This window comes from Danio rerio, chromosome 17 (assembly GCF_052040795.2).
Source record: "Danio rerio strain M-AB ecotype USA chromosome 17, GRCz13ab, whole genome shotgun sequence".
NCBI lineage: Eukaryota > Metazoa > Chordata > Actinopteri > Cypriniformes > Danionidae > Danio > Danio rerio.
This window is the reverse complement of record NC_141037.1, coordinates 57,642,501-57,657,450: the sequence shown is the minus strand read 5'-3', so window position 1 is coordinate 57,657,450 and position 14,950 is coordinate 57,642,501. Positions and strand designations below refer to the sequence as shown.

Sequence of the window (14,950 nt, the reverse complement as noted above, 5' to 3'; positions counted from 1 at the left end):
CACAGAATACAAACCTAACAGATCACTCAGATCTTTAGGATCATATAAACTAGAAGTTCCAAGAGTTCAGTCTAAGCAGGGTGAATCTGCCTTCAGCCATTATGCCCCTCGCTGCTGGAATCAGCTTCCAGAAATGATCAGATGTGCTCCAACATTAGGCACATTCAAATCAAGACTGAAAACACATCTATTTAGCTGTGCCTTTACTGAATGAGCACTGTGCTGCGTCCGACAGATCGCACTATTATGTTTTTCGTTTTCTTTTTCATTCTTTTATAACCTATTTTAACTCATTTTAATTTGTTTTTATCTGTTTTTAATAATTTTTATTGTCTATTGTCTACATTTTATGTTCCTAAACTTGTCTTTTTTATTCCTGTTTATGTAAAGCACTTTGAATTGCCACTGTGTATGAAATGTGCTATATAAATAAACTTGCCTTGCCTTGCCTATATGTATCAATATTATGTATATTTTAATGTCTGACCTAAGATGAACCTTAAAAAAATAAAATAAAATAGTTTCTTCGGTGCACCGTGATGCAGACGTGGACAATTCGGTAACAGTTCAGTAATTTTCATAACCGGTTAATTTTCATAACTTTATGTTGTACACCCCGCCCACCAAAAGGGTATCCTTTGTGGTGGAAACACAAGCCTGATAAGGGTGACCCGTACTGACCCGAACCATACCGTACTGAACCAGTCAGTGACAACAAGCCATTTCACTGCGATTGAAAAGATGAAAGTAAGCTCCATTTCTCTCTCTCTCTCACTGTGGCCCATTTGAGCTGCTGGCGTGACTTTTCCTCTTCTCTCGGCTGTTAATGCAACACTTCCAGATAGAGGTCTGTGTGTGTGTTTATGTATGTGAATGAGAGAGAGTGTGATGCTGTGTGTTGCTTGCTTGTTGCTGTGTGTCTTTAATAAAGAGACATATTTAATAAAAGTCCCGTGCTTATTTAATAAAAGTAGGCGCGGCGCTAAATCCACATTCAGAAGACAGACGGACTCACCCAGGCTCTCCAGGTCTTTGCGGGTCACAAACTTGTAGTCATCATAGATGGTGCTCTCAGGGTTCTCCTCCAGCTCCTCCGTCAGGTTATCCAGGAAAGAGCACCAGCGCGGAGCAGGACCGAGAGCCTGAAATTAAAACAAACGTTTCTTTAGTTATCGTCAGTATGTAGGATATCTATAAGCTATGGTTCTCCAAAACAGTGACAAAAAAGCTCGCCGTTTCCGCCAAAATGAATCAACAATTTTTTAATGACGTCTCCGCATACTTTAGTTTCTCATCAAATCTTCTGACCAATCAAATGCTCTCGCGTGTGTGACATACCACACACTATTGGTTGTTTTTTTTGTATATGCCCCGCCCTCTCTTCATATTTCAGTTGAGATTACCTCAAATTTCTTTCAACATTATTTATATTTTTTTAAATTATTTAGAATTATTTATATTTTAATATTATTTATATTTCTATTTTGCTTTAATTTGCAGAACAACATCAAAACTAAGCAACAGACAAACTAAAGTGAAACACACACAGTGTATATATAAATAAATAAAATAATAAATAAATAAAAAGGGAGGAGATACAGTTTTAAGCAATGGGGAAAACGGTTTAGTCGAATCAAAGCAAATCACGTGGTGCCGTTTTCATATAATCCAAATCAGATACAGCAGGGAAATTCAGTACTGAACAGGTTGTCATGTTTAATCCTGGGACTAATATTTCTAAAGCAGCTGTTGACGTGGAATTTAAGCAGATTTTGGCGAAAACTCAAACAATACAGACATGAAAATAAACAAAACAAAAAAAAACAATCTGAACAGTAGTTATGTGTAACCATGAAAAGACACAAGGAGAAACAGCTAAACTACTGAAATGTGTTAAAGTAAGCGGCTTTTTTGGTGCTGCAAGCTTAAAGGCGCCTCTCATATGAAGAATGAAGTCTCATGCATTGCTCAGGAGTGAGTTTCTCACAGACTTCAATGTATTCTCTATTGGATTCGGCTCAGGTGTTTGGTTGGGCCATTCTACAGCTTGATTTTCTTTCTCTGAGAGCATCTAAGAGTCTCCTTGGCTGTGTTTTGGATTATTGTCTTGCTGAAATGTCCACCCTGGGGTTCATCTTCATCCTGCTAATGTAGATGTTGGACTGAAGCAGCTGATATTCATTTACACTGAGGAAGGGCAGAGGCTTGCTGAAGAACTACTGAGAGATTTCAGCTGCTGTCTGGGCCTTCACTGCCCAACTACACCTGCCTTTCTTCATGTGTTCAACACTTTTTCCCTGCGTCATTTCATTTTATCACACATAACTTCATTTGTAAACTGATTACTTTTATTTTCTTTGCATAAATGGATTACATTGGTTGTTACCCACATACAGTAAAGATTTGAAGTCAACAGCACTATTAGAAATGTTTGATTCAGGAAATGAGTCATGATTCACCTTTACATAATGCACAGACAAAGTAAATACTAGTAAACACATGCAACCGCATGACAAGCAGTTCCTCAGAAATCTTATGGTTGCCTATGGCTACCAGTGTAAACACTACAAACCATTGGGTGGACTCGCTTTTATTTAGAGAAAAGGTATAATTAGTGTAACGAGGCCTTTACAGGCATGCCATAACTAATCAAGGCACCAGAGAGAAAGTGTGCTCTTTGTACTGTATAACAGGCCAACCGTACTCACAGGAATGTAGAAGGTGTTCATTTTGGGATCTTCATTGGCAGTGAACAGCATACCTGTAAAAACGGGTGGCAGAAGAGCAATTAGGAAACAAAAGCCTCAGTGGTGGGACATTAAAACCCCTGTACAGTCAGTGAGTCAGTGAGTGCCTGCGGGTCCAAACACTCCTGTGGGCAAATATAAAATTCTAACAAGCAAAGGTTATTTATTTTAGTAAAAAAAAAAAACTACGAGTAAAACTACTGGTAAAAAAATCAGTTTGGTTAACTGAAGTAAAATATTCACAATACATGAAAAACTAAAACTAGGAATGCTCACTAAAAGCTAAATTGAATTAAATACTTTAGAAATAAAGAAATTATTACAAAGTTTTTATTTTATTTGTTAATGTTTATTCTTTACTTGAAGCTTTAATATATATATATATATATATATATATATATATATATATATATATATATATATATATATATATATATATTTTTTTTTTTTTTATTTGTTAAATTTTTAATTTTTGACTATTATTTATTATTTTCATACACAAATTCAAAAAAAATTATATTTATTTTTTAAATGTTTTCGTAAACAACTTAAAATTTTTATTTTATGTGCTATAAATGTTTTTTATTATGTCTAACCTGATGCTTCAGAAATCATTTTCATAAACACAAATGATTAAAATGTTTTATTTATTATAAATGTTATTTTGTTTAAAGATGATTTAGAAAAATAATTTCTTAAACGAATTATTGAAATGTTTAATTTTTTATAAATGTTTTTTATTTCATTTAAAACTGTTTTATTTTTCACTTGATGCTTCAGAAATTATTTTTATACAAATTATTAAAACATTTTTATTTTATTTGTTATGTTTTTTATTTTGTTATAAATGTATGACTTTTAACTTGTTGCTACAGAAATTATTTCCATAAATTAATAAGTTTACTATTGTTCTTGTTACAAATGTTTTAAAAAAGTTTAAGTTTATGCTTCAGAATTTTCTTTTTAAAACAAATTATTAAAATCTTTTTATTTTATTTGTTATAATTTCTTTTTGTTATTTTTTTTACTTGATGATTCAGACATTATTTTCACAAACAAATTAACTTTTTTTATTTTATTTGTTTTAAATGTTTAAAAAAATAATATTATATATGTATGTATTTTTTATTTTTTTTATTTTTTATTTATTCATTTATTTATTTTCTCTCACCGTCACATTCAACAGAAGAAAGAAACTCAAACAGTTCTGAAACAAGCGAGTAAATAATGACAGAATTAACATTTTTGGGTGAACAGTCCCTTCAATATGTCACTACTAATTAAAAGCATTTTTTTCTTTTTTAACTCATGAATTAAGTACATTTGCGATAATATTTCACAATATTGCAGTTTTTACAGTACTTTTCATTCTTTGTGAGCATAAAGTGTTTAGTGTTAGTCAAGCCATCATAAATAAACGATCAAAGACATTTGAAAAACTTCAGAAAGAGAAGATCAATCGCTCTGCTCTGCCTTCCAGTAAGAGGAAACCTTTTATAATAGCTTTTAAATATACATTTGATCCACAAGGTTTACGTTGGCATAGTTGAGCATGTATTAAATGACCTTTAAGCTCAGTTTAAAATGAACTAGCGTCTTATTGTGGTTAAACTTCAGCTCTATTTGTGTTTTACTGACCAGAGGCAGGGTAGAGACACACGTCATTGATGTTGGCCTGCGGTTCGATGGAGGAAAACACTTTTCCCTGAAATAGAGTCAAAATAGGTTATTTGATGTCTCTGGGTGTCCAGATGAATTACCAACATTACAAATAAAAGTTGGGACGCTTTTAAAAATACAATAAAATCAAAAATCCATCCTGCTGTTTAAGATCTTAAAACTAAGGGCTTCTGGTAGTACACGGAATAGCAAAGTCCACTAAAGGAGGTTGAGCGTTCTCATATATGGCTCCTAAACTCTGGAATAGCCTTCCTGAGAACTTCTGAGGCTTAGACACACTCTCTCAGTTCAACACTAGATTAGAGACTATTTTTAAGGAAAAAACTCACTTGATTTTGACCAGATATTTGGACTAGAAACAAGACAAAAACTCTAAGAAAAATAAGAAGAGTAAATGTTGATTCCATGACGACTTTCATTGAGACGCAAGATGTACGCATAATGGTCATGCACATCCATTTAGTGCTTGTTTACATAAAAAAACAAATCCAAAACTTCTTAAATCAAGAAGCTTTATCTAGACATGTAAAAATATTGTCTTGTTTTCAGAAATAATATGTGAAAATCAAGAGTTTTTCTTTAAAACAAGCAAAATAATGGGTCAATGAGATAAGCAATATAGTCGCAAGTTAAGTTCTGCATTAATTATAAAAGATTGCTTCTTACCTAGAAAACTTTAAATAATCTAGCGTCTGTTTATCTTATCAACCTTCTATCTCGCTACAATCCAACCTGTTTTTGAAGATCTCAAAATTCAGGGCTTCTGGTAGAACCTAGATTAGCAAAGTCCACTAAAGGAGGTCATGCATTCTCATATATGGCTCTTAAACTCTGGAATAGCCTTCCTGATCATGTCCGAGGCTCAGACACACTCTCACATTTCAAAACTAGATTAAAGACAATTTCCTTAGACTATTTTAAGGAACAACTCACTTGATTTTGACCAGATATTCGGACTAGCAACAAGACAAAAACTCTAAGAGGAACAATAAGAGTAAATGTTGATTCCATGATGACTTTCATTGAGTTTTTTTAATGAGACGAAAGATGGTAGCATAATAGTCATGCACATTTATTGATCCATGGCTTCTGGAAGTCCCCAGAATAGCAAAGTCTACTAATGGAGGTTGAGCCTTCTCAGATATGGCTCCTAAACTCTGGAATAGGCTTCCTGATAATGTGTAAGGCTCAGACACACTCTCTCAGTTCAACACTAGATTTAGGACTTATCTTTTTAGTAAAGCACGCCCACAATGCATCACATAACTTTAGGTTGCGCGAGTGTGCCCATGCACTACTTGAATAACTTGAATTGCATATGTGGTTTCAGGGTTTCTGCGGGTTCTAAGACATAAAATTAATTTAAAGACACTTTTAAGACCATTATAAATGAAATTAGCTTTTTTTTTTATACAAGGCTTTTTTTCTAATACAAGTTTTTACTTGCTCCATCAAAAAAAAAAATATATATATAATTAGTTATTTCTTAGCCACATATTTTAAATAATGCATTAAAACAAGCACACCCAAGCTGACACTCATTTTTTGTGTCCACGTGGTTAAAATCGATTTAAAAAAAGATCGCAGTTTTAAAACAAATAAGCAAAGTACTTTCATACATTATATTTTTTGAGGACCATGTCTAAGCTTTTTAGGAGATTATTGCAAGTATGTCAATGAAGCGGAAGTAATCGGTACCAAACAGTTTATCTTGATTAAAAGATAAACGTCATTTGTTGTGTAAAATAGTGTAATAACGATCAAAAATGGAAAAAAAAAAAGTCACTTTTTCAAACTTCTAAAGGTTAAAAGTTGTAGGAAAAAGATCAAGATCAATTTAAATGCAGAAATACATTAGGAAAAATAACGCACGCACGCACGCACGCACGCACGCACGCACGCACACACACACACACACACACACACACGAGTTAACGATAATAAAAAAATGTATTAACTAAAAATCATAGATTGTTGATTTCATTGCATTTTAGAAAACATCCCTTGTTTTGTTTATACAATTTTTGGGCCATAAATTATAAACAACAAAAGCGGTCCTACGTTGTCTTTGTTCCACATCTTGATGATTTTGGAGTCGGCGGACAGCACCAGATCCAGTGAGTTGTGGAAGTGAAGGGATTTGATGGGAAGACCATAATAATGATCTTTAACAAGCAGCGGACGCGAGGAGCGAAGATCATAGACGAGAATCTGAGAACAAAACCAGTTCAGCCTCAGCACTACACTTTTGCTTTTATTACTTATTTGCCATGTATGAGCATAAAAAAGACAAAGACCATGTACAAAAATAAAATAAATCTATCCATCCATCCATTCATCCATCTACACATGAAACAGACCACTAGGTGACACTATAATTTAATTCAGATTGGCAGATTTATTCTCCCAAAACACCAGGGGTCTCAGTTATAAATGTGGCTCATGCACAAAACAGGGGCAGAAACATATGTATGGCAGTTTGCCCGTAAAAAGGCTATGATCTATTAAAAAAATAAACCTGTGAGGAGAATGTGCACAGCTGTAAGTAATCTTTAAGTTAAAATATTTGACTTAAATACTGACTTAATTAAACCATTTTAAATCATCGTATAAGTCATAACGAAACAATAATATATAAATTAAAATTTACGTATGTTCAATTTTAGGTTTCTATGCAACGTTTTATAAATGGGAGCCCCGATCCTTCTAGATGAAGTATTTTCCACATATAGCCAAACTGATCTCAGTGTAGGCTTGTCATGATAAACAATTTTTTGTTGTGTCAAATATTGGCAAATAAATATTCTCGATACGGTTGACTTTTTAAACGTTTTATGCCACTGATTACATAATGATTATTTAAGACTATTATGAACACTTTACAAGTAAAGTCTGTAATTTGTTGTTAAAAAAGGTAAACCTACTAATAAAAAACACTTTGATGGCATTGATGTAAGAGCGTACTGACCTGTCCAGTGCTGGTGCCCACCGCGAGACCCAGAGAATCGTTAAACTTCAGTGCGCTGACAGACGGCAGACCTTCAACCCTTCAGACACACAAAACTACACAGTTAATGACAGAACACTGATTTTTTTATGCAACATTTATTCAGTCCAGGCTCATTGGAAATACGTTTTACAGCCTACATTTTTTTTTCGAAACGTTAATTACATTGCTGAGGGTATGTTTCGGTGTACATTTCTGATAACAAATCCACTAGAGGGCCCTGTCTACATTTGTGCGAATCTAAAATACGTTACTTAGGGTACATTTTTCTGTATGTTTCAGATGACAGATCCACTAGAGGGCGCTGTTTACGTTTGTGCGAATCTGAAATATGTTACTTAGGTTATGTTTTGTTGTACGTTTCAAATGTCAAATCCACTAGAGGGCCCTGTCTACATTTGTGCGAATCTGAAATACGTTACTTAGGATAAGTTTTGTTGTCAGTTTTAGATGTCAAATCCACTAGAGGGCGCTGTCTGCATTTGTGCGAATCTGAAATACGTTACTTAGGGTACGTGTTGTTGTCAGTTTTAGATGTCAAATCAACTAGAGGGCGCTGTCTACATCTGTACGAATCTGAAATACGTTACTTAGTGTATATTTTGTTGTACGTTTCAGACACACGTCCTTCTTGCACACGTCCAGGAGAAGACGGAGCTTGTCGTACAGATCAGCTAGCAAACCAGCTAAACCCAACCAAGTGTTTTCAGAAGCAACAAAAAAAGAAAGTGCACTGCAAACACATAGTTTACCTTGACTTTACGTTTTTTTCCCCGCAGAAATGTGCTTTTACTGTACTCGAACCCGGGCGCTCTGCAGCACAAGCACAACACTATACAAAGTGAGCTATGAGCAAATGCCAGAAAAGTTGTCCATACGGAGATAGATAGGTGACGCGCACATTTATTTGGTGCTTTGCAAAGAACTGGATGAAAATAATCCTTTATTTATGGATAATATGTCCCTGTAAATATCATTAGCATGAAAAGGAACAAGTTGCTGTCGTCATACTGCCCCCTATTGTTTATTTCACCTACAAACTGCAGTCAAACATGCATTTAAAGGGTCACGAAACACCAAAGCACATGTGTTTGAGCTGTTGACAGTGGTATATGTGTCCCACACTGCTAAAAACACTATTAGGACACCTATATTTCACTGAAAAGTGTAAATTGGTTGTTTTTGCGTTATTTCAAGCAAATTCGTACTTCCGGTTTGAAACGAATTTTTGAAGCTGCGTCACGGTCATGACATAATAGCGTGTATTCCAGCGTGCAGACTGGACGTCTGTGCCAGAGTGTGTCTTATTACGTCTTACAGTGTGATGCATTAATGCATGAGTAAAGCTTGGTTCAAACCAATCAGCGCGCTCTATTGTGCAACTTCATTAATATTCATTAGTCACAGTGTTTAGACGACAGAGACGCCACGTTGTGTTGGCAAAACAAGCGTGAAGTGTTGCTTTTATAGTTTGATGCAGTTCAGTTTTGTTTTCATTTTCTCTCTGTGAGAGCTCAGCTGGAGTCACGTGTGGATTAACAGTGTACGCGACGCTCGACAACAATAACTTACGTGTCTAAGGAGGATTATTGTTTACCTGAGAGCTGTTCTCATCTGCAAACGCTGAGATCCGGATTCGCTTGTAGTCTCCTCTTAATAAAGACGCGGCTCTAGTTGCTGGTGATTGTCCTGTCTCTACAGATTTGGTAAGTGAGCGACCAGTGCTCTTTGTTTATTCAGTTTGTTCGTATCGAACTAAGTTAACTATTGCACTGATGCAAACATGTTACCACCACAACCAAACTTTAACCTCGTGTAGGATTTTCACCGCATTTTGTGACCGGAATAACACACGCGGCTTTTTGACGCTACCTGCCGTGTGCATCTAAGTTTCCAGGAAAAGCTGAGTTTTTTTTTTCTCTCATTCGCCGTGCGGTATCAAACATTGCATGAAAAATACACGCTTAGAGCCATTCCTCGAATCAAATATCTCGTTTGTCGCGAGGGACATGAATGAATTCCCTGAATGAAAGAGCCAAACTGCAGTTAAAGTCCACCATTTCATCATTTGGCAAATGATTCGACTACAGATGTCCATGTAAACACAGTCACTTTATCCCCTGTGTGTGTGTGTGTGTATTTTGACTCTGAAACTCAGCGCGCCCAAATAGACACTCCCACACCATGCCTCTTGTCTTTCTCCGACACTCCCCCTAAACAAAGCTGGACACGCCCACTTTTCTGACTTTTTCCAAAGTAGAGGTGTGAAAACACCCTGCTGAAACGAGGGGCTTTCATGGCCCTTTAAGTATGTTTCTGTGGTTCAAGATATGTAGGCTGAAGCACATCCACCTCCAATGAGCCTGTGCTGCTTTCGTGAGAAAGACAATCGCCACATACTCAGTGTTGTCAGTGATGCTGCTGAGAGCGCAGTCCAAAACAGCCACGCGGGTCCGGACACGAGGATCCCAGCAGTCCACTCTCCCCTTCGAAAACACATCGTCCATTAACACACACCACTCACCGACAGCAGTCCTGCATGACGAGAACAATACCTACCTCTAGTGTTCCTGCAGCAAACAGCTGATGCACAGGGTTGATGTCGCACACATTCATTTCTCTGCAAACACAAGCACACAAAAATTGAGTAAGTAAACTTAATTGTTTTTAAAGATTTAAGTGGATTTAACGTGACACAATTGAGTTGGTCCAGCCAAAAGAACTTTAAATAAATGAAAGTTAAAGGCAAGAATTGTGATTTTTAGCTGGTTTTAAATAAATATTGAATGTTTTTGACTGTATAGCAGTTAGTATATCTAAAAATGAAGGTATCTGGAACAAGATGTTGCTTTTTATTGTTGCTCTGAAAATATATCAAAAAAGTAAGACTGATTATCTGATCCAGGACAGCAAAATCACAAGATTTCCAACTTAATGTCATTTAGAGCAGAATGAGGCCCTCTAGTGTTGAGATACTCACGCAGCATCTGTCTGCAAAGAGTTGAGGAATCGGCCCTGCTCCAGATTCAGCCTGAAGACCTCTGAACTACAGCACAAACACAACACACACCTTATTCAGGAAACAGAAGACTAGGAGCTGAAAGCCCGAGAGTGCAAATCTGCAGCCAAACCCTTCTCTCAAAATGTCCCCAAATACACATTCAGACATAATTTTTTAAAGGTAATTTAATATAATCAGCTTAAAAAGAAAGATTGATCAAATTCTAAATGAAATGATGTGTTCTCGTACCTGGCACCCACAAAATAGAGATCACAGGACGGGGAGTGGTAGGAAAAATCTCGGCCAAACTTCGGGATGCGGGTCTTATAGTAGTGGCCGTGCTGAGAGTGAAACTCCACATAACGGTCGATATGCAGAAACACCAGCTGGAAGATGCACAGAAAGAAAACACACACACACACGCACGCACACACACACATACATACATACATACATACATACATACATATTACATGACCTGTGGGATGAGGGATAAGGGTCCGAAGAGCACTGAAAAATCAAGTAATGGCCCATTTCCACTGAGTGGTACGGTACGGTTTGGTTTGTTACGCTTTCATGGCCGTTTCCACTGTCAAAAGGCATACTGAACCAAACCGTACCACTTTTTCGGGACCCTTTCGAAAGGGACCCAAACTGCAGAAAGGGTCCCAAAAGGTGGAGCTACACGCGCAGCTGAACGCTATTGGTTTACAGAGATACGTCTTTCGTAGACTCAACAAGCCAGAATGTAAACAAAGGACCCGCCATGTTTGAAATACACAGCGAGAGATTACAGCGGAATTATAAATACATATGCAGCCATGGTCGATCCTGCAAACAAACCCTGCCGTCGTCATGATAAACAGCCACAAAGCCATGGAGAACAGTAGATTCACCCTGTGCCGCGTAGTTTTTAACGAGCCAGTCTGAAGCCCGAGTGGTTTCGCTTTCTTCCTTGCGCTCGCCGCGCATCTCTATCTGAATAACAAACTTCTTGAGCTGATAATAATATGTACTTGATTATTGACAAGCTTTGGAAACCCGATCCTGTGAGAAGCTGACAAACGCGAGTGACACATTCAGAAAGAAAAGGACAAACGCGAGAGTGGAGTGCGGGAAAAAGGGGAAGGCAAGGAGCACGATATTTCTTCAGCAAACTTGAACAAACTGCCTTGTTTTAATCTTTATCATCACCTTTTGGACTAATATGAACTGGGGATGATGGAATGACTCTCTAACAGAGGCTACATGTGCTGCTGAAGATTACAGAGACAGATGAGAGGTTTACTCTGACTGCAGGCTATACTTTGTGTTGTTTTGAACCTAATTAATGACGAAATGTCTGCTTTGAGTAGTTCTTCTGTAGTCAGTAACATATCGGAGACTGTAAGGGTCTGTATGTGTTCATATATGTTCATTTATTTAATATAATTACAGACGTTACAGTAGACTATTTCACACTGTCATTGATCTGCAGTTATAATCAACTCCTGTTCATAGAAAAGTTAGTAATAAACATTTATACACAAGTATTTATGTGTGTAAAGCATCTGTTTTGTGAGAAGTGCTGCTCATATGATATGTGAGCGACCTGTGCAGCTTTATTGTAGACATTTTCGAGCGAAAATGACGTCGACTGAAACTTTGTCATACACCACGTCCACCAAAAGGGTACCCTAGTGTAAATGCAAGCCAGATAAAGGTGACCCGTACCGACCCGAACCGTACCGTACTGTACCAGTCAGTGGAAACGAGCCATAAAAGAACCATTATTTACTCAAAAATGTAGAGTAAATGCATCTGTTGCAATTATTACTCAAGGTTTGAGTAAAAAGTAGCCCTGTTAAAGTACTTAAGGAAGAGTAATGAGTATTAGAGTTTGAAAGGTTGATGCGTTTACATGTGATTTGTGCATGTGTGTAAAAAACGTAGTATTCTGTAGTGGGATGGTTTTAGCATGGATATTGCAATGTGTAAATACACAAGTCACATCACAGGATGTGCCATGTGGAGTCGGGATTAAAGTCGAGCAGGTACAACACTTCAGAACACATGAGAATTTCGGGAGTCATTTCAGTTTAACCATAATAAAGTGAAAGCTTATCAGCTGCTTGTGTTTTTAAGGCCCGTGTAAAGACTTTAAGCAAGTTTAAAGCATTTGGGCACAGGGAAATCTTACATTTATCACTTTAACAAATCTTATATGAAAAGTAAAAGTAAACTATAAAGTGAAAGTAAAAATAAAAACACACGTTTTTAAAAACAACTCCTGAGAAATCCTGCTCAATTACAGTATTGTGAGTATTTGTAAATGTGTTACTCCACACCACAGGTTGTGCACAACAATCAGATAAGCTAGCAGAATGAGACACACACAACAATGTGACGGCGGTCAGGGTTTTACCTTCGAGTAGTCGTCAGATAGGATGTCAAACGTCACCACTGTGAGGGAATAAAACCATTGAGGTGAGTCCCAAATTACACCATTAATAAGCAGCTTTAACTCTCATCTGTTCTGTTATTGGGATCTAATGCACATTAATGAGAGCTCAAATTGTGTGTGTGTGTGTGTGTTTACACTGATGAAATATTAAGCACTGTTACTCATCCAGTGCACTGGGCTTTTATTTCAGAGATCAAAACAGGGGAATAGCAACAGCAACCAATAACATGATAAGTATTCAGACGATAATGGATAGTGGATAATATGTTTGATTTACAGACTGCATCGCAATTCTCTCTGGAATGGATTCTAAGATGGAAAACTTCTAACAGCAGATGATGCTCTAGGCTAGTTTTTAAACTGGAGATGGCGCTCTAGGCTAGTTTTTAACAGCAGACGGCACTCTAGGGTAGTTTTTAACAGCAGATGGCGCTCTAGGCTAGTTTTTAACAGCAGACGGCACTCTAGGGTAGTTTTTAACAGCAGATGGCGCTCTAGGCTAGTTTTTAACAGCAGACGGCACTCTAGGGTAGTTTTTAACAGCAGATGGCGCTCTAGGCTAGTTTTTAAACTGGAGATGGCGCTCTAGGCTAGTTTTTAACAGCAGACGGCGCTCTAGGCTAGTTTCTAACAAGACAGTGCTCTATGCTAGTTTCTAACAGCAGATGGTGTTCTAGGCTAGTTTTTAACAGCAGACGGCACACTTGGGTAGTTTTTAACAGCAGATGGCGCTCTAGGCTAGATTCTAACAGCAGATGGCGCTCTAGGCTAGATTCTAACAGCAGATGGCACTCTAGGCTAGATTTTAACAGCAGACGGCGCTCTAGGCTAGTTTCTAACAGAAGACAGTGCTCTATGCTAGTTTTTAAACAGGAGATGGCAATCTAGGCTAGTTTTTTAACAGTATATGGTGCTCTAGGCTAGTTTCTAACAGCAGATGACGCTCTAGGCTAGTTTTTAACAGCAGACAGCGCTCTAGGCTAGTTTTTAACAGCAGATGGCACTCTAGGCTAGTTTTTAACAGCAGATCGTCCTCTAGGCTAGTTTTTAACAGCAGACGGTGCTCTAGGCTAGTTTTTGACAGCAGACGGCGCTCTAGGCTACTCTTTAACTGCAGACAGCAATCTAGGCTAGTGTTTAACAGCAGACGATGCTCTAGGCTAGTTTTGAGCAACAGATGGTGCTCTAGGCTGCAGACGGCAGGTAAGATGGAAGAGTCAGACAAAACTTTGGACCAAACCAGCTCTTTCTCATGAATTAATGCACAGAAACACTGTAAACCAGATGATGTGATTATGTGCTTGCGGCCATTCACCACTCATAATTTGTGTATTTACTTCAGGGCCGTGACGTTACTTCGAAATTTCTTTTTAATCCAGAAGAACAAATTTGCTCTAAATTTTCACTCTTTGGTGTCCTAAAAAGTGTTTTAGCAACATGCCCACATATATATATATATATATATATATATATATATATATATATATATATATATATATATATATATATATATATATATATATATATATCTTTCAATAGCTTAAAATTGTGTTATAGGGTTTCATGAAAAAAGATTTTATCACATGTCGCAGCTTCACATCCCATGTAGTTAGGACACAATGGTGCATCATCCAGCATTCATCAAATGAATTGTTCTTTTCCTGGATTGTTGCATGCATCATACAGTGCTTATAGAAACACTCACCATCAGAGTCCAGGCACCTCTCGAACTTCAGAGACAGCTGATAAGTGTCATAACAGCGAACTCTCGGCTTGTACGTGCCTGAAAACATTCAAAAGATTAAAAAAACATGCAAATATTTGCCTTTTATCTGTTTCCAGATTCTACAACCAAGCTCATTTTACCTTGCTACTGGCAGACCCAAAAAACATATATTACTCATACTTTTGACCACAGTACATTCTACTACATCCAATTCTAAAATAAGACTTTACAGTGAGAACATATAGTCCTAAATCTGAATATACCAATGTAAATCTGAATATTAGACTTAAAAGGGTCCCATTATGCCTCTTTTCTCTCTGAAACGGACCCTTTTAGATACTATTTG

At 37.0% G+C, this 14,950-nt stretch overlaps 1 protein-coding gene and 1 long non-coding RNA gene across 6 annotated transcripts in view; one reads left to right on the top strand and one right to left on the bottom strand.

The window, feature by feature from the left end:
* The window catches only part of LOC147840079 (uncharacterized), a 408,477-nt gene that overhangs the window by 293,623 nt on the left and 99,904 nt on the right, over positions 1-14,950 (top strand). The gene's annotated exons all lie outside the window — the stretch shown is intronic.
* nol10 (nucleolar protein 10) overlaps positions 1-14,950 on the bottom strand; it is a 38,237-nt gene that overhangs the window by 19,020 nt on the left and 4,267 nt on the right. For 4 of the 5 annotated variants that reach the window (XR_015512474.1, XR_015512473.1, XR_015512472.1 and 1 more), the window contains 11 exon segments: positions 14,584-14,661; positions 12,840-12,877; positions 10,685-10,821; positions 10,415-10,480; positions 9,994-10,054; positions 9,835-9,920; positions 7,396-7,474; positions 6,489-6,638; positions 4,386-4,452; positions 2,709-2,761; positions 1,016-1,142 (listed from right to left, as the gene is read on the bottom strand). Coding sequence is in view for 1 of the 5 variants with exons in the window: in NM_200237.1 (NP_956531.1) it covers positions 1,016-1,142; positions 2,709-2,761; positions 4,386-4,452; positions 6,489-6,638; positions 7,396-7,474; positions 9,835-9,920; positions 9,994-10,054; positions 10,415-10,480; positions 10,685-10,821; positions 12,840-12,877; positions 14,584-14,661 (942 nt within the window). In the remaining 4 variants the exon portion in view is untranslated. 5 annotated transcript variants of the gene reach the window in all.